This window comes from Cyanistes caeruleus, unplaced genomic scaffold (genome assembly GCF_971803275.1).
Source record: "Cyanistes caeruleus unplaced genomic scaffold, bCyaCae1.hap1.1 HAP1_SCAFFOLD_120, whole genome shotgun sequence".
Lineage (NCBI taxonomy): Eukaryota > Metazoa > Chordata > Aves > Passeriformes > Paridae > Cyanistes > Cyanistes caeruleus.
In genome coordinates, this window is record NW_028255919.1 from 395,831 (window position 1) to 414,324 (window position 18,494).

The 18,494-nt window shown below is 49.2% G+C and overlaps 1 protein-coding gene across 1 annotated transcript; it reads left to right on the forward strand.

Annotated features, from left to right (window-relative positions):
* The first annotated feature begins 616 nt into the window (after positions 1–616).
* On the forward strand, positions 617–14,123 carry LOC147646134 (uncharacterized). Its single transcript, XM_086873902.1, has 15 exons — positions 617–1,000; positions 2,663–2,700; positions 3,126–3,257; positions 4,740–4,874; positions 5,147–5,488; positions 5,935–6,024; positions 6,424–6,592; positions 8,072–8,135; positions 8,832–8,880; positions 9,259–9,371; positions 9,964–10,081; positions 10,505–10,604; positions 11,063–11,259; positions 12,608–12,745; positions 13,857–14,123. Exons 1-15 carry the CDS (start codon positions 724–726, stop codon positions 13,956–13,958), a joined length of 2,064 nt encoding a protein of 687 aa, XP_086730028.1. The 5' UTR covers positions 617–723; the 3' UTR covers positions 13,959–14,123.
* Positions 14,124–18,494: the final 4,371 nt, after the last annotated feature.

An 18,494-nucleotide genomic window follows, 5' to 3' on the forward strand; every position in this document is an offset into this window, starting at 1 on the left:
TGAGGATCCAGCAGAGAAGGGCAAGGCAGAGGGGAGAGGACTCAGCCAACCCTTCTCCTGCTCTCTCCTCCCCCAGGCTCCAGCTAAAGCAAGTCAGACTGGAAAGGATCCCACAAATGCTGTGTTCTCCTCCCTCTGAGCTTGGCTGGGGATCCTCAGCTTCAGCCTGGTGCAGTGGCTGAGATTCGCTGATTTGAGATTTTTGGCTAATGCACTAAATTGAAGAGGTTTATTATTACTTAATCACCTTTCACCTTTGCCAAGTTCTGCTGCACTGTGTCTGCTTTTCACCCAATACACTGCTAGCTCACCTACACACATGTGCTTCTTAGGATATTATTTAGATTCATAGCTTACTCTATAAAATCACACAATTACAGTTGAAATCTCTCCACCATCTCACTCAATGCAGTTTTTTATTTACTTATGGCATATTCTTACTTGCAGCTATAGGAACATAAGCTTATGAATTCTCGACTCAGCGTCTGTGAACCTTTAGCATTGCATGAATCCAAGCTCCTTCCAAGGCTGTCAATCAAATCCTTCAGTATCTGTGGAAGTTTCTGTCTTTCCATTTCCCACAGCCCACCAAAGGATTTGTGACCCTTTGTGACAGAGGAGAACCTGCCAGGCAATTTTGTGTTTGCTGTAGGGAAGGTTGTGTTGCTCTGCATCAATTCCCAGAGCAGCGCAGAGCATTGGCTTTGTGATGTCAGGGCATGGATGCCACCTTCTCGTGGTGACATCCCAAGGTTGCCTTGGTGCACGGAAGGCCTCAGGGTCAGAGCAGCTCTTGGGCTTGCTCAGTGCAGGAGCATCCTCCTGCTTGAGGCGTTTGTCAGTGGGCAGCTGCACACTGACAGGAGCCGTGTTTCTTCTTGTGGTGGAGCAGAGTGTGCAAACTGGCACAGCAGTGCTACAGTGATGGAGCAGCTCGCTGTTGCAGTTTGCAGCATTTATGTCATCGGATATTCCGGCTATTATCTGACCAACCTGGCACGTAAGTAGAGGTTTTCCCTGGCTGGAACCTGAGCTGGCTTTTGTAGGTCTCCCTGCTCTTTCTTAGTGACCGGGTTGCTATTGAAACACAAAGACCATGAGGATGCCCCTGGTTTGGTAAAGCTCCTGTCAACACCTTCAGCAAAACACGGGGTGTCTGTAGCCAGGGGGCTGCGGGCAGCATTTGCAGGGCTTCTGTTCCCTCCACGGGAGAGCCTGTGGCAGCAGAGTCTGTCATTTCCTCACTTTGCTGGCTCAATCTCTTGGGGTGACTTTACTTTTAAGATAGCTCTGAGAGCTGGGGAAGTTGAAACTGCTGGAGGCTGATGGGAGTTTTTTCTCCTGACTAATTCCTGGCCATGGGTGAGAATTGGCAGCGGTTTTAACTGTTGAGAAGTGAGATCAACCTGTGAACACCACCTGAAGATGTGAGGCCGGGAATTTCTTGCTCTCTTTGGTTTCTGGCTTCTGACGAGGTCACAGGGCTCTGTCTCGGCCTCCTCCCCCCTCCAGGCCGGACAAGGCTGCAGAGGGCGGGGTGGGGGGAGAAACGGAGCTGGCCAGCCTGACTTGGTTTGCAGTTTCTGCCACTGAACTGAAACCTGACACCATCAACATCTGCAGCTTTAGCAAGATTTTAACTCTTTTACTGGCTGCATGAGACTTGCAGATTAATCCTTTTTTTCCAGAGAGAGGGAGAGGAAGTGATCAACCATCAACCCATCAAAGAGAGTGAAGAAAAAAATTAAATTGAGAGAGGGAAGAGAAATAAGGAGATGCTTTAATAAGCTGAAATATTTTTCTGTTAAAGCTATGGAGATGGACAGTAGTGTTCTGAAAAAACCGCCTTTAATTCATGACAGAGTATATTGGGAGGAATGGAGTGTTTCCAAGTGTGGATTTTGAGCAAATGATGAAGTAGTTGTGACACTGTGAGATGCTGGAACAGAGCGGGAGAAGTAATAGTTGAAGATTTGTGGCTTTTAAGAAGCAAAAAGAGAAAACTTCTGTTTCCAGAGAAGCTCACAAAAACAGATAAAGAGAACTTTTGCCTTTGAATAACTCATTCATAAAAATGACATCCCTAGACTCATGACCCATAACACACCTCAGAGTGATGGGAAATGGGAGGAGACAACTGATGGCAGATTTCCCGGCAGCTGGCATCAGAGAAATAGAAAGCTATGAAGAAAAATAATTTTCTTGTGAGAAACTCCATAGATAGCAGAAGAAGACTTCTGTTTCTCTACAAAGACTGATGAAAAGACTCTAGCAAGAATTGGGACTGTTGTAAACACCAAAGATCCAAAGTTTTTTTGTCTCTATGTTGTCATGTAAACAAGGGAATGGTTGGGTAGTGGGGGAGAAAAGGGTTGTTCTGGAAGTTTCATTCTCGTTTCTTATTCTTGTAGTTTTTGTCAATAAACTTTCTTTATTCCATTTAAGTTTTAAGCCTGTTTTTCTCTTGTTCTAATCCATATCTCACAGCAAGAAATAAATAAGTTTTCTAGTGATTTTTCAGTTGCTGCTTTAAACCACACCAGTCAAGCAGGACACCTTTGAAAACGTAGACTGGGAGATCTTCTCAGATGCTGTTCTAAATAGGCCACGGTTCTCTCCAGTTTTCTCAAAGAATTTGGTTCCTTTTCCTTGCCCACTGCAGGTCATCTGAGCCGTGTGTTCAGAGGTGCCGATCCTGAGGTGAGTCAGAAAGGAACATTTGATGTTCCTGGTGTTTCAGAATTGTGCAGGGAACTGTGAGCTTGGCCTGTGGCACTAGAGTGCAGAGGGCCAGCTGGGTGGGCTGAAAGAAGATCCATTTCCATGTTTACAACAGCAATAGCAAAGGCATTGTTGGCTATTTCCTAATTTTCCATTGAAGAGCTTTAAAAGAACTCAAAGCTCAGCTTTGCAGAGAGAACGTTGCTTGCTGATAGTAGCCAGGGTGAACTCTCTAATTCAGAGCTCTTTGCAGCCTGGCTGAATTAACCCATTTTGATTTAGTTGCAGAGACTTAGAATCCCATTGCTATCAAAGCTGATGATTTGTGCTTGGTAGAGCTGAAGAGAAATAAGGTTCTAAATGATAGGGAGCTGCCTGTCCCTAACTCCACCATCTGTCCACAGAGCCCAGAAGCAAGAGCAGACTCTGCTGTGGCTCCCTCTGCTCCTGGAGAAGAGGCCAAAGAGGAGCAAAATGAGCAAAAGGAGCACGAGCCTCCAGCTGTGGTCACAGCCCAGCCTGACCATGCCCAGACAGTAAGTGCCAGTGCTGGGTGCTGCTGTCTTTAGTGCAAGGCAGAGCTGCAAGTTTCTGAGCAGCCAGCACTTGCTGTTGCTGGCTGAGGATGCTGAGTGCTGGAGTCCTGCCAGCACCCAGCCATTCCCCCATCCCGTGGCAGCTGGAAATTGGGCTTTGAGCCGTCGTGCTGAGGCCCCAAAGCGCTGCTGCCTGCGGGTGAGCAGCTGGCTGCTTGGCTCAGGGAAGCTCTGTCTCTTGGCTTCTGCCAAGCCATGGCCAAGGGCTCACACGGCATTGCTGGGGCTCACAGGGCTTGCTTTGTTTGCTGTCCCTTTTTGGAAACCTCTGCATGACCTGGAGAAGTGTTCTGCAGTTTCCTTGAGTAATTCTTCACTTCTGCAGAGTCTTTTAGGCCACCTGTCTTTTGGCTTTTGATAAGCTGCAAGGAGATGATTGTGTTGTCCATGAAGCTGTGGCCGGCCATTCTTGTCCTGTGTGGCCAAAGAAACAAACTGTGTAGTTCTGAACCCTTCTTCTGAGGCAAAATCCACAAGTGGCAAGTTTCTGTTGATATGTTTTGTGGTGAAGTCTGCAGCTTTGGAAACTGCATTGGAGCCTAGTGTGGGGGCAAAGCTGCAAGTCCTTGAGTGCTGTCTTGTGTTGCTAAGAACCCCTTTAGAGATGGTTGTTTTTTCTCCTCAGAGCTGTTTTCCTCCTCCTGCCTCTTCTGTCCTCACACTCCCTGTTTAACCTATAAATTTTTGCCTGTCCTAGTGAGGTGGGACAAGTCCATGTTTTAGGTGGTTTTTGGTGACTTTGGTCATACATGCATTACATGACCCATGGCTTCCTTCATTGGCATCCCTAGGGGTGTGTCAATTAATTTGTTGCTGGGGCCTTTTGAGGATCTCTGTCAGTGCCACTCAGAATTCTCAGCTGACAAAAGAGGGAGGAGAAACACCTTGGTCCTCTTCCATATCCTGAGGTGGCCATAGAGGCTCTCTGACCTGCAGCAGAGGATCAAATTGCACACATCCTTGTCTCCTGACTGAGCAGGATTTCTAACAAGAGTGTGGATGTCAGAGGGGCAGGAGTGGCAGTGCAGGCCTGAAAAGAACATGAACTCCAGCAGTGTCTCTCCCAAGGGCTGAGCTCACCCAGGAAGCCCCTGCAGAGCCAGGATGGAGCTGTGGGACAGGGCTGGCTGTCAGTCACTAGGGAGAGACAAGCAGGACACAGCAGAAGGGGAGGGAGGCCCTTGAGAAATGCCCCACATTTCCTGTCAGCTGCCCAAGAGTCTGTTGGAGATTCAGTGCCAGATGGGCCCTGATTGCACTGCCAGGGTCCCTTTGGAATCTGTGCTTCCCCACGGGCAGAGAACAAGGCAGGAGAGCAGCAGCACAGAGCTTTGGAAACGTGGGAGCCCATCAGTCTTTGAGTCTTGGCCCACAAATGTTGGATGAGAAGCTGAAGCCCATCTTCTCTTGCTTTCTCTGCAGGTCCATCCAGAGAAAGAGCAGGAGCAGATTGTTTTATCAGGACGGCCGTGCCAGCCTGAGGGAGAGCTGTTCCCAGCCCAAGAGCAGGAAGAGCAGCTGGGGCAGCAGGTGGAAGAGCCACTGGAGAATGGCCAGGTAAGGCTGACTCAGCAGGGGACAGAGTGAAGGGCAGGAAGAGGGGCATAAAACGCAGCTCTTGGGACTGAGCAGGCCACGAGTGCCAGAGGCCCTGAAAGCAAAGAGCCTCTGCAGAGATCAGCAGCGGGACAGGAGGTTACAGTGGAAGCAGAGGTGGGTAGGGAAGCAGAAAGAAGTGACTGAATGAGTGTGATTTTGAGGCTGAAACGGAGGAAGAAGCTGAGCCTGATGGCAGCTCCCAGGCACTTGCTCTCCATTTGTGTGTACAGAACATCGAGGCAGAGCCCCAGGCAGAGCTGCCCGAAGCTCTGAGGGCCATCATGGCAGTGAAGAGGAGGCACGAGGAAGACAGAAGCATCGAAGAGGAGATGGATCTCCCCTGGCAGAGAGGAAATCAAGAAAACCAGGTGAGTGAAAGAGTGGCAGACACTCCACTCATGGAAATTCCTCTCTGTCATTCTTCTCAGGCCTCCGAGGAGGAGCTTCTGGCAGAGCTGCAGGAAGCTGAGGCTAGGATCAGTGCAAGGGAGAAGAGGCTGGAGGAAGAAAGGAGAATCATCCAAGAGAAATTAGATCTCCTCGCTCAGCAGCAAGAGGCTCTAGAAAATCGAGTGAGTGAAAGAGCAATAGGCACAGCAGTCACTGCAGTCTGGTGCTTTCTGCCCTTCTTGCCTTTCCTCTGCAGAGCAGCAGGGGGCTGGGCTGATGCCTCTCAGTGCCATCCTGCTGTAGTGTCTATCCCAGCTGCTTGGAAGGACATTTCCTGCTGTGCTCAATCTCAGCTGCTGCCCTGGACAGTGGCACCAGTCATTTGCCCCTTTTGCCAGCACTCATCTCAAGGGATTCCTGCTGGCCTGCTCCTGCTCTCCTTGTTTCTTCAGGGCTTTTTGCAAGTGAACACAGTCCCCCAGACAGATTTGGAATACAAGCTGCAAGCTGTCTGTATCCCTTGGTGAATCTGCTGCTGTCCTGCTCTTTCCCTTTGCTCACAGTCAATGAGCCTTGGCACACAGGGACAAGCTGTGGTCTCTGACTGCTTTGTTCTCTTTGACTTGAGGTGGACGTGTTGATATCTCACCTGGCAGCCTGCGAAGGCTTCCAGCAAATGCCGGCTGATGAAGAGCCCCAAGGTCGGCGGGAGGCACAGGTACTGTCCCAAGCACAAGTGCTGCAGGCTGAGCACCTTCTGAAGATGGTGCAGGAAAAGAGGACTGAGGGGGAGGAGCTCCAACATTAGAACAAGGAGCTGCAAATGTGTCTGCAGCCCTTGGAGGGGGAAAGGGATCCGTGGGAGGAAGTGGAATGGTCGTTGTTGCAGTCATCCTTCATAAAATCCAGGAAAATGGAATATGAAACTGGCCATCAACTTGATTAAAACCAACCTTGGGTTTTGACCATTTGGTTCCAGAAGTGGGCATCCAAAAAATCCAGTTGATGAGCTTTGCATGTGGCTAACAGCAACTTCCTAAGGGCTTGCATTTGAAAAGGGAACTCGGGGTAATCTCTGCCAGCCAGCTTCCTGACACAAACTCCTTTCTTCTCTCAGATCTACACAGGCTCTTCCATTCAATCTGCTGCAGCAGCAGCAGCAGCATCTAAAGGAGCCTTTGTTGCCCAAGCTGAGCAGTGGAGCCGGGGCAGTTTGTCCATTTCCAGCAGTGACACATCTGCTGCTCAGCTCCAGGAGAGCCTGGGAAACTTCGTGGAGCAACTGAGTACGTCTGGTGTATTTCTTGTCTGAGGGACAGTGTATTGTGTGCACGTGCCAGCAGAGCTGTAGCAAATGATCCTCCTCACTTTGGTGTCCCAGAGACATTTAGGACTCCCCACAGGAACTGCTGTGCTCTGAGGCAGCGAGAGAGCGCTCTGGCTGTTCCTGCTGCCTCTGAGGGCAGCTTGGACTGGCTCGGCTTTGCCTGGCATTCCCTTGCCACTAAAGGCAGCAGCAGGAATTGTTCTTGGATCAGCAGAAGGCTGTGGCACAGCAAATGATCTATGCAAGTTCTGTGTGCTAGTGGCCAAACTGAACAGAATATTTGATTCCTAGATTCTCCTTAGACTCCAGACTTCCCACCAGTCGTCAGAACCAAAAGACTTCAGAGATATTGATTGGATTTGGGGTTTTGTCTTTTTGTTGGGGTTTCGTTTTTAGTTTTCAGTTTTTATCCTTTTTTGGTTTCGGATTTGGGGTTTTTTGGTAGAGTTTTTTTTTTCTCCATCCTGAAAGGGCTGTTCTGCCCCATGTGTCTTACTGGTGTCATTTTTAGGACTGTTTTTATTGCCTCTACTACATCTACAAGGTTTTTATGAGAATGCTGTATTTTTGTCAGTGAGGACTCCTTTGAAAGAACATCAGGTGACAGCAGAAACAGAGAGCAAGAGATGTTTTCATTGGGCCCACAATGAAGAAACAGATACTTGTGCCACAATCTGTAATTAATATCCCAGATTTATTTTTATAAAGATGTGTCCAAGAGACATATCCACGTGGTGTGATCAGATAAAACAGCACTGCAGGCATTTCTCAGGAGCGAGCCTGCAGCCCCTGTGCTGTGTATTCCTCAGATCCATGGCACTTTTTCATACCTGATTCCCAGCCATTCCCATGACTCTTAGAATCCTACCTATTGGCCCAAGCCCTGCTCAGATCAGTCTCTGGGAAAACACATCAAGCCCTTTGTGATTCTGCAGCACAACCCATTTAATCTGCTTCTTGCCCATAACAGCTGCCAGTGCTGTGCTCTCAGAAAAGACCTGGTGGGGCTGAGAAAGATCCCAGCTGATTTGGTGTCTACCTTCACCTGCTGGGACACAAAAGGGCCTTGATCTGCACCTGGCTGTGTCTGATCTCCAAGGCAATGCTGTTGTGTCCTGAACGGGGGCCACAGCTTGTCAGGGGCTCAGGCTGGCTGTGTCTTCTTGCCATTGCTTGTCAGTGCTCATGCTTGGCCTTTGCCAGCCTTGTGCTGTGCCCTGCTGTGCTCTCTGCGCTTCATTTCCTTCCAAGGACTGGACAAAATCAGTCTCTCTGCTGCCCATTTGTACTGCACAACTGCCTGTCTTGTTGCTGCTGTGCTTGCTGCCCAGCTGACCACAGAGGGTTCAGAGCCCCAGACAGCGGGGCTGCCTTTGGCATCTCCTGCAAGTTGGGATCTCTGCCTGAGAGTCAGCATCTTGCATTTTGTTTCCCTCAGGGAGAATGGTGAACAAGGAAAATCCCAGAACAAAATACATCGAACTGGAAAGTCTTGGCAGTGGGTGAGTCCAACCACAGTCACTTCTACACAGCCACGGGCCAGGTGTTTCACTGGTGGAATATCCATCAAGTGGGAAGTCAGACAAGTTGTCCACATGTTTAGACAGCGGGCTTAGTCTGCCCCATCTCTCAGTACTGGCCAGAATTTGTCAAGTGTGCTCAGAAGGCATTGTCAAAGACATCTCCATGCTGCCAAGGTCTTGCCTGCAGCAAGGAACAGAACCTGGGAAATCTGCTTGTCTCTCAAGTGTGGGACAGCTCAGGATTCATTTCCTTCACATTTTTGGATGTCTCCAAATCATCTGGCCACACTAATGAAAGGAGAAGAATCTTGCTTGCCTGAAAGCACAACCTACCCCCAATGAGAGCTGTCAGATAACAGTTCTCAGGAACATTTCTCTCCAAGAGTTTGCTAAAGGAAATACTCCGTGCTCAGGATTAGAATTGCACAGTTTAGAAGCTGATAGCCGAGATGAAGGAATAAGCTGCCTTTTGGAGCTGAGGCAGTAAAGCCCAAGGCTTCAGGAACAGGCCCAGTGCCCAGGCACTTGAGGGGAAAATGCATCATCTGCCTTCTGGCAGACCCCTCCTGCAACCTGCAGCTTTTAGGCATTTACAGCAGAGCTCTCCTGTCTGGACTGGCTTTCAGTGCAAGATCTAAATGGCTTCTCCTTTCTTTGCTGCTGTTTTGTTTCTAGGGGTTTTGGAGAGGTTTCCAGAGCACTTGACATTGCAACAGGAGGAGAGGTAAATGTCAACAGCCCCTGCAGCCTCTGCTGCTCTCCAGGCCTTTCCCCACTGCTGACAGCTGTGGCTGGAGCTTTGAGTAGAGCTGTGCTGAAAAGGCACAAGAAGCACAGACTGGAGCCAGCCTGCAAATTGCACTTGGAACAGGCTTTGTGGACAAGGCAAATCGCCAGTGGCCACATGTCCTGTAACTGGCCCCCAAGGGAGCAGAGAAATGGGCTGTTGCAATGTCACTCCCTAATTACTCCAGTGATGAGGTCTAATCACAAGGCACTTTGGCTCAGCTTGGCTGTGCCATTCCAAAATCACTTCCTCCATGTGTGTTGTAGTCTCATGCTACCAATTTTCTCAAATTACTCCTTTTCAATGTCATTTGAGGTGGCCATAAAGAAAATAAATGTGCAAGGAGTGAGTAGGAAGATATTAACCATGAATGAAATCAGGATCATGGAGAGTAATAGGAGTCCCAGGATCGTGAATTACTTAGCCAGGTGAGTGGTCAAGGTCCTATCCCTTGAATGTTTGTTTACATACTACAAGCATGAGAGCTTAAAAACCCACTTTGGTCACTGGCAGGAAATAGAGTTGTTAATGATTATTTCTCTACTTATCTCCAATGGATGGGAAGAGACTGCATTTTGTCTGCATGAATCCACCCTGGCAAATGCAGACTGAACATTGTTCAAAAACCTGCATCAGCCCTATCTTAAGAATTCAATACCTTCTAAGTTCATTGCCTCCACAGTTCTTTGGGCTTGAGTTTTTCAAGTTTCTTAAATGCTGATGAACCATCCAAGAGAGGATTGCCCTTGCATTGTTGCCCCTCTTTTCCATTGCTGTGCATGCCAGGAAGACTAGGTGCTTATTTCCAGAAATGTCATGCGTGACAGGTTTTTTATCTGGGCTCTTCCTAAGCTGCCTTTCTCCTTGAGACAGCACAGACTGCAAACACTGCACAGCCTAGAGGCAATGTCTATGCCTTTACTTCTGCCCTTGTCTCCAAGGGACCCAGAAACAAGACTCAAGCGAAAAACCAACCTAGCTGTGCATGTTCACCTGCATGGCCTTGTTTCCTTTTTTCAGCTACCTTGTGCATGAGGAACTCTGGCTGGTGATGGAGTACATGGACGGAGGCACTCTGAGAGATCTCATCGACGAGATTCAAATGTCTGAAGGAGAGATTGCAGCTGTCAGTCGGGAGGTCAGGGATCCCATCTGTGCTTCCAAGGCCTTGAGCTGCATTGTCTGGGAAACAGGGGCTCAGAACGGGAGGGATTTCATGGGCCAAGCTTGGTTTCTGTGCTGCTGCTCGGCTATGGGCAAGCAAGAGCATCTCAAGGGAACTGTCTGCCAGTGCCCCTACACTCACTGGACTCACTTCCTGTACTCTTATCCCCTGCTCTTGTATTCTATCTCTGTCTCGTGCATTGGCATTTGCAGTTCTCCACTGAGAAAGGTGCTGCTCTGCTCCTGTGGGAGCAGCAGGCTCTTGTTCTCAATGGCGCTGTGTTCTGCCATTCCTCCCCATTCCCCTGCAAAGGGAACCTTCCACAGCTGTTTCCTTTCTTGTGCGATGAACTCACAGCACTACTTTTTGCCCCCCTGGTTCTCTTTTCTCTCTCAGTGCCTGCAAGGACTGGATTTTCTTCACTCCAACCACGTGATCCATCGAGATGTCAAGAGCAACAACATCCTTCTCAGAACCGACGGCTCTGTCAAGCTGGGTCAGTGTATTCTTGCTCAGCTTCAGCCTTCCAGGAATGGGGGGTGTGGGGCTGCTTTCAGTGACTGCCAGCTCCCCAAAAATGCTGCTGCTGGCAGTGCAGGGGTCCCCCCTGCTGTGGGCTGAAGGCACAGTTGCAGGGTGCACACAGCTATGACAAGGAACCACAAGCAGCCAAGAGTGCTATTGCTCTGTGTGTGTCTGTGTGTGTTCCTTCCAGAGGGAGGGAGCTGCAATCTAAACCTTCAGGAAAACAAAAGGCACTGCTGGAGGAAGTGTAAGAAATGGGGGGGTGTTTGAAGTAGCCAATTGCCTTGGCTAAAGCCCCAAGGAAACAGAGCAGGGAGTATTGTACAGAAAATTCAACTGCACATTCTCAAACTTCTACCGGGGAATTCTCTGGCTTGGTTTCCTAATTGAGAGTATTAAAATTAAAAGAGTATTTTGCTTTCTCCTCAGCTGATTTTGGCCTTTCTGCTCAGCTCACCCCTGAGCAAAATCAGCGGTGCTCGGTGACCGGGACTCCTTGGTGGATGGCACCTGAAGTGGTGAAGCGTCAACCATATGGCCCCAAAGTGGACGTGTGGTCTTTTGGAATTGTGGCAATTGAAATGGCCGAACAAAAAACTCCTTATGACAGTTTCACTGCTCGATCGGTAAGGAGCAAATACTCTCTGATCCCGCTGTCTTTCTCACCTGTCCCGTGTTCTCTGCTCACTGCACAAAATCCCATGGCCATCTGCTGGAAGTACTTCCACCAAGGCCCCTTCTACAAATGGCCCTGCAGCACATCAGCATCTGCTGGAGCTTTGGTTGCAGCACTGGGGGAACTCAAGCCTTACCTCGCCCAAACCATCTCCATTCTCAGGCAGCATTTTGCTTTGCCTTACAAGTCGTTCCAGCTCTTTTGGCTGTGTAGATGGCCCCAAGAATAGGAAACAAGCATCTCAGAGCTGCTGTTATCTTTCCAGAAATGAAGCAAAGAAACTCAAACCAAACCAAGTTTCTAAAACAGTGCTTTTGAGAGAAGAAGTGCAGCCCCATTCTTCTCACAGGGAAACTTGCCTGAAACCTGGAGATGAGGCTGTAAAGCCAGAGTCTCTTCTGCTTCTTGTGCAGTGCTGCTGAGACACTCAGTGACCACCTTCTTTCCTAACCCAAGCCACTTTCTCCATATCACCAAGCTGGAGCCTGGTGACGGGGAGAGCCTGCCAAAACCTCCTGTTTGTTTCCTGGCACTTTCTGGGATGGGCACAGCGTTAATGCATTGACTTGAGAATCCAACGAGCACAGGCTTACCACAGGGATGACACTTCTGATTTCACCATGAATATTTTCCTTTTGCCACATAAGGGAACCTGAAATTTTCAGAGTGCTGAGAGACAGAGCTGCAGGTGGCTCCTGTGTGCCCAAACAGGCATTTTCAACCCAATACATTTGTGGAGGCATCTTAATGTGTCTGTGTTGGAAATGAGATTCCAAAGGTTTGTTTCCTTCCCTGAGGAACACCTGCTGCATTTCCTTTCTTTTCTTCCAATTACCATCATTTTCAAGAACAGGACAAAAAGCCTGATGAGTTTTGTTTTATGGCAGCTGTGCTTAAGGGACCAACAAGCACTGCAGAGATTCTTTTCATGTAAGAATCCTTGGAAATAGTAGTTAGTTAGAACAGCAAAATCCCTCTTCCAAAAAGGCTGCCAAGCTGCTGGGAATCCTCTGAGAAGGAAACACGTATTTGCTGATGTAGTTGCCACTAACTAGAGCAGGCAATGAAATCAGCTGCCAAGACAAGATCTGCTGGATGTTGGCAAAGCTGTGGCTTTGGGGCTTGGGTTTTTTCATGATACAGGAAAGCCACCATCCAAATGCTACAGGAAAGTCATGTCTGCCTCTCTGCCAGGGCAAAAACTGCCACTGCAGAGTGGAGCTGGAACAATGGGCTCTGGGAGAGCAGTTCCAGATGGGAAAGAAGCAGGTGGAGCCTTGTGTTTCCTTTTTCTCCAGGCTAAATTCCACATAGCCACAGAAGGGAGCCCACAGCTGCGGCAGCCCGAGCAATTCTCGCCTTTGCTGCGTGACTTCCTGAGCTGCTGCCTGCAGAAAGGCGAGGCGCAGCGCTGGTCTGCCAAGGAGCTGCTGCAGGTAAAATGCCAAAAGGGCTGCAGGTGAAACAGTGTCCCAGGGATGGGCTCCTCCTCCACTGAAATCCAAGGCATCAGATGAGCCCCCATCCTCCTCCCTTCCAACCTTGGTGCTGTTCAGCTGACAGTGGGGAGCAATCCTAGACTGGGCTGGGCTGGCAGGGAGTGCTGGGTTTTAGCGCTGGCTAAAATCACCAGGGCACTTACTCATTTCTTGCTGGGAGCTATGGATTAGGAGAAGGGCAAAACAGGCTTCAAACTTCAAAGGAATAACAAATTTTATTATCAGGCCCACAAGAGTAAGAAAGGTCTCATCTGTGCAGTGAAAGGGTTCAATCTCACCCAGGTCATGGCAGTCACGGTGTTGGATTTCAGGCTGTGCTGAGCCCCTCTCTCTGCCCGGGAGCCGCTGGGAGGGGAGGCTCGGCCTGGAGCCGTCGCTGCACGCTGGGGAGAGGGATTAGTGTGGGCAAGATGTCAGCAGCCGTGGCCTGGCCCAGCCTGGGGCCGGGGTCCCGCAGCCTCCATCCCCCGCCCGGGAGCCGCTGGGCTCTGGCCCGGCCTCCCCCAGGAGCACAGGCCGTGGGCGAGCAGGGCCGGCCTCACCAGAGCTCCGTTACCTTCGGGCTCCGGAAGCAAAGAGGGCCTGTGCCCGGGCTGGTGGTTTTCAAAATGTGCATCATCACAGAGGCGCATCTCATTTCTAAATGGTGCAAAATGTTGTCAGTTCTCAGAACTAGCCAGCCATTGGCCTGTCTCAGGCACAGGGGAAGCTCCCAGCAGCTTCTCTCAAAGAAATCACTTCCGTGCGGGGTTTCTTACTTCTTTCCCTAAATGTCAATTCATCTCAAACTAACACACAGGGACATGGAAAGGTCATCTAGTCTGTGTCCTGCAATGAGCAGGGACATCTTTCAAGAGATCAGGATACTCACACCTCAGATATTTCCAGGGATGGGCCACCTACCAGCACCTACCTGTGCCACTCTTGCCCCATGCTCCTGACCTACTCTAACTCAATCCCCTTTTCATTTAAAAAGTATTCCCCTGCCTTTAAAGCTCTTAGATTGGAAAAATCATGCTTTCTTGTTGTTTTCATTTCCTTTCTGCAGCATCAATTTATAACATCGGCCATGCCTGGGTCCAGCCTGGCACCTCTCATCGCTGCAGTGAAGAAGTGGAAGGAGGAGGCAGGAATGCAACAATTAATTTAGAAACTGTCTTCTCCATGACCAACTTAGAGTAGGACTGTAGAGTAGGATTGCAGAGTAGGATTGTAGAGTAGGATTATAGAGTAGGATTGTAGTGCAGGATGGTAGTGTAGGTTTGTAGTGTAGGATTGTAGAGTAGGATTTTAAATAAAATTTCTCAAATCTCAACTCCTTTGGAACATTTCTCTCCTTCTGACCCTGTGAGAAAGCTCAACATTTCCTTCTGAATTGTCAGTTTTTTCTTAGAGGTGGAAAGTGACATTGATGGCTTCTTTTTACGGTTTCAAAGTGGGGAAGGCTCCTCTTCATTCATCCTCTCCAGACCACACTGCCTTTGGAATATGGACAACTGGACAAGTTTTGCCCAGCTGTGCCATTTCTATTTGAGGCAGAAACAGCAATGGCATTTGCAGGAAAAACCAAAGGAGGAGCGGTGCAACACAAACATCCTGTGCAGATGCAGGCTGTGCAGATGTGACTCGAGAACATTTGGGTTCCTGCCACTTGGATTTGTATCCCTAAGAGAAATCTCTTTGACTGGAGGAGAGTCTGGCTGAAGAGAGAAAGCAGAAAGAGTAGTGAGGGTGCTGTGCAAGGTCTCCTGTGGTGCAAAGCTGTCAGCGACTGTGAGGTGAGAGCGGGCCCGGCCTTGGCCAGGCTGGAGCCCCAGCAGAGCCCTGGCAGAGCCCGGAGAAGCCTGAGCCTCGGCAGAGGCAGGCTGGAAGGAGGCCCTTGGAGCTGCAAGAGGCAGCAGCCTGGCCCTGGCTGCCTCTTGCTGGCCCCAGGCAAATCCTCCGCTCTCAGAGCCAAGCTGGCAGCTGGCTGCTCCTGAGGGGAAGCGGCGCCGTGCTGGGCACAGCACACACTGGTGCCATGGGCTGTCTGGAGTCTGCACAGGAGGAGAGAAAGGCAAAGAGCAGCCCAGGGCTGCTGCCCTGCCTGACCATTGCTGCTCTTGTGCCGCCTGCCCTGGAACTCCTGGCAATGGTCAGCAGTGTGTGCAGCACTCTGGGCACAGGGGGAGGGAGCCGGGCTGCTCCGCAGGCTCCAGCACAGGGCAGTGTCCTTCAGGCACGGCATTTCTGCCAGGGGAACCGAGGCCAGCGTGAGGCACTGACAGCAAGTCAGGGCACATCTGCATGAGCCAGTGCCTCACACAGCTCTGGGACCAAGCGCCTGCAATCCTGGAGCTCTGCACTGAGCCACAGCAAAGGTGTGAAATGCAGAGGGTTTTGCAGAAATATTCAGGGGCACCAGGCCAGCCTGCTTGGTGCTCTCTGGGGCACAGCAAGCACTGTGCAATGCAGCTCGGAGCTGCTGGCAGAGAGGGACTATGGGCATGTGCCTGAGGCTTGTTCTTGAGTAGTGATTTGGGAGGGAGCAGAAGGGTCTCAGTAGGCAATTTGTGTTTTCTTCATGAATTGCTGAATGAAAGACACAATGTGGCTTTATGCAGCAAGAGAACTTGCAGAACTTACTAAGTTTGTGTTGAATTCCCAGAAAAGGAAGCAGAGGTGTTGAACTGTAACAAATAGGGCTCGTGAATTCCATTAGCTTTAACAAACAGTGCTGAACCCTGTATTCCCCCACTGCAGTGATTCATGTCTGCAAGTGGCTATCTTAGCCTTGAGAATAAAGAGAGTGGTCCTGGTAAGAAGGTAGCTGGAATGCATTCACAGGAAGAAAGTGGTTTTAGGAGTCTCTTGACATCCAGAGGAGAAGATGAGGAACGGGTGTTTCCAAAAGATTGTGTCAGGGACCGCAGTCGTGTTTGAGGCCCTGCCACATTTGATCCATGTTTGAGCAGGTTGACAAGACAATGAAGAAAACTGTATCGTTTAAGGGGTGGGAACTTGACCCTTGCAAGAGAAGCAATGTATTGGTCAGTCGGTGGGCAGTTAACTTTTGAAAGAGGAACAATGCATAATGGAGGCCTTGTTGGCTTGGAGTCGCTATTCTGAGCCATTGTGGCCTCATCTCATGCTGGCCCTGTGGGAGCTGATGCTGGAACTGGGAAAATGCCACTCCTGAGCAGGAGATATAAGGCCTGCGTCTGGGGTGGAGAGGTGAGAAGGACGAGGTGCACACTGTTTTGATGCAGGGGATGTCCTGAAAGGGCACTGCCTACCTGCCCTCCCGCTGAGGACGATGCTTCAGCTCCTTCTCCCGCTCAGCGGGTTTTTGGGAATGCTGGGGTTGGTATGCAGTATTTGCTACTGCAACTAATAGAATAAATTTGCTTTGCAACCCCATCTGAGTCTTGGGTTCTTTTGTGCATGGGTCTCCTCCTGAACCTATGACAATGAGACCAGAGACCCTCAGGACAGCCCTACTCTCATGTTGATAAATTCTGAGATGAGATTTAAATATGTCAAATAATTTAGGGGAATGTTTAGCCTGTGAGCTTCAGCAAAGTATTGAGTATGTCTTAGTTCCATGGATACAAACGAGTAGGTGAGATTGCTGGGTGTGCACAAGTTAGGGAAGGGATTTCCCACACAGCCAGTGCAGAAATACAGTATTGCCTTCTTTCTAACTGTTTCTGAGCTGGATGTGGGGATCACACCCTGCTTGGTAACTTTCATTTTGGCCATTTCTGTTGAGCAGGTAAGAAAGGTTGAAATGAAACCTTTTCCAGCTGTTTCCCTCTGGTTTACCTTTTTGGGGGCCAAAGCTCTGTGCCGTAGGTGGCCTGAGTGTGTGAGGAGCAGTGCAGCCCCCACAAAGCTCTTGTTTTTCCCAAAAGTCATCATGACTTGTTCCCAGGTGTGCCCAGCAGGAGGAAGAGCCCGCAGTGCGTGGGCGCCGTGCCCTGCCCAGCCGGGGCTCTCTGGCACAGAGCAGCAGCAGCAGCAGCAGCAGCAGCAGCAGCAGCAGCACCAGCAGCAGCACCAGCACCAGCACCAGCAGCGCTTTTCAACCCTGCCCTGCCTTGGCTTCACCTGGGGGACAGAAGCCTCTGGAAATCAGCACCGCCAGTCACGTTCCCAGCTTGGAGCAGCTGCTGCTGGTGGGCAGATCTGTGGACATGATTTTCTGAACCTGAGACAGTTTCAAGCTCTCAGGGGCTGATCTGTTCCCAAGGGAAAGTCTTTTGAGAACTTTCTTCTCTCTCAAGGACTGTAGTGAAAACAAGGTTTTAGTTTCTCAAAAAAATCATACAGATGTTCTGAGAGTGTTTCTCTCTTGTCCCACCAATGGGATGAGGGAGCTGTTGTTTCTTCTACCAGTCAGCCTAACCTGTATTGGAACACCTTATAAAAAGGGTTGAAAAACCCCAAAATAAGGGCTTTAAGGGCTTTTGCCTCATGAAATAAACCTCTGGCTGTTTTGTGATTCAAACCCTCGTGCTCCACTTTGTGTCCTCTAGCGACACAGATCCGGCCAGTTCCACCGCTTCCAAAGGGGAATTAAGGCAGAGGTAGAGACGTGCACACAGAGCAGCCCTGGGCTTGTCCAATAAATGGACAAATGTATGGGGAATGGGTTTGGAATTATTACAGCTCTTTTGTCAATAGTGCCTTTTCTCCTGCCCTTTTCTCCATTCACATTTCCTGTGCTTTCTCTCTCACATTTTCACCCCTTCCCAACCAAGACTGTGACACTTCTCCTGATCATTTTTACTCATGATTCCCAGCCTTTTCACCTCATGTTCCTCACACTTTTCCTCTCACATTTCCCACCTTTTTCTCCCCTCTTGGTTCTCTCCTTATCCCAGTTTTCCTTCTCAAAATTTCTCCTTATGTTTCTCACTTTTCTCCTCATCGTTCTCACACCTTTTTCTTCACATTTATCATTCTTTTCTCTTCATGTTCCTTACACTTTTCCTCTCATATTTTGTGCCCTTTTTTCACTCATATCTTCTGCCTTTTTCCACCCTCAGGTTTCTCTTTTTTTTTTTTTTTTTTCCTCAGGTTTCCACAATGTTTCCCTCACATTTCCTGACTGTTCTACTGTTTTTAATAGTTAAGTTTCTCATGCTCTTCCCCTCACATTCTCTCCCTTCTCTCCCCTCATGTTTCTCACCCTTTTGCACTCATGTTTCTTAGAATTTTCCCATCATCTTTCCTGCCCTTTTCTCCTGTCACCTTCTTCTCCTATTTTCACTCACATTTCTCACTGCAGCACCATGGACCAGCCCCTGGGAACCCCAAGGAATTCATATCAGGAGCCAGAGAACCCATTCATCATTTCAATGCCATAATTAGATTACAAACTGTCAGTGAAATACCTGAGAGGAATGACAGATTTGTCTTTATAAACAAGCTGTGGGTCTGCTGATACATGAAACCAGCACTGAGAGATAAAAGAAACAATGAGAAAGTTTCCACTGATGGATGAATGGAAAATATCTATTTGTCTTTACAGACTGTAGGATTGCTGATAAATGAGATTAAATATTGAAAAATGAAAGAAATAATGCAAGAAAACCATAAATTCCATAAGAGTTAAAAATTAAGAGGGAGGGTTACACATTAGAGGGGAATCTTAGGTATCAGGCATTCCGGGAAGTCTGTACCTCTCCAATACCTCAGGCAG

Excerpts from the sequence above, each read along its gene's own strand:
- LOC147646134 (XM_086873902.1), top strand. The coding sequence starts at position 724 with ATGCCACCTTCTCGTGGTGACATCCCAAGGTTGCCTTGGTGCACGGAA. Across the intron at positions 5,489-5,934 it reads AAGAGGCTCTAGAAAATCGA|GTGGACGTGTTGATATCTCA; the intron begins GTGAGTGAAAGA and ends CTTTGACTTGAG. Across the intron at positions 8,136-8,831 it reads CTGGAAAGTCTTGGCAGTGG|GGGTTTTGGAGAGGTTTCCA; the intron begins GTGAGTCCAACC and ends TTTTGTTTCTAG.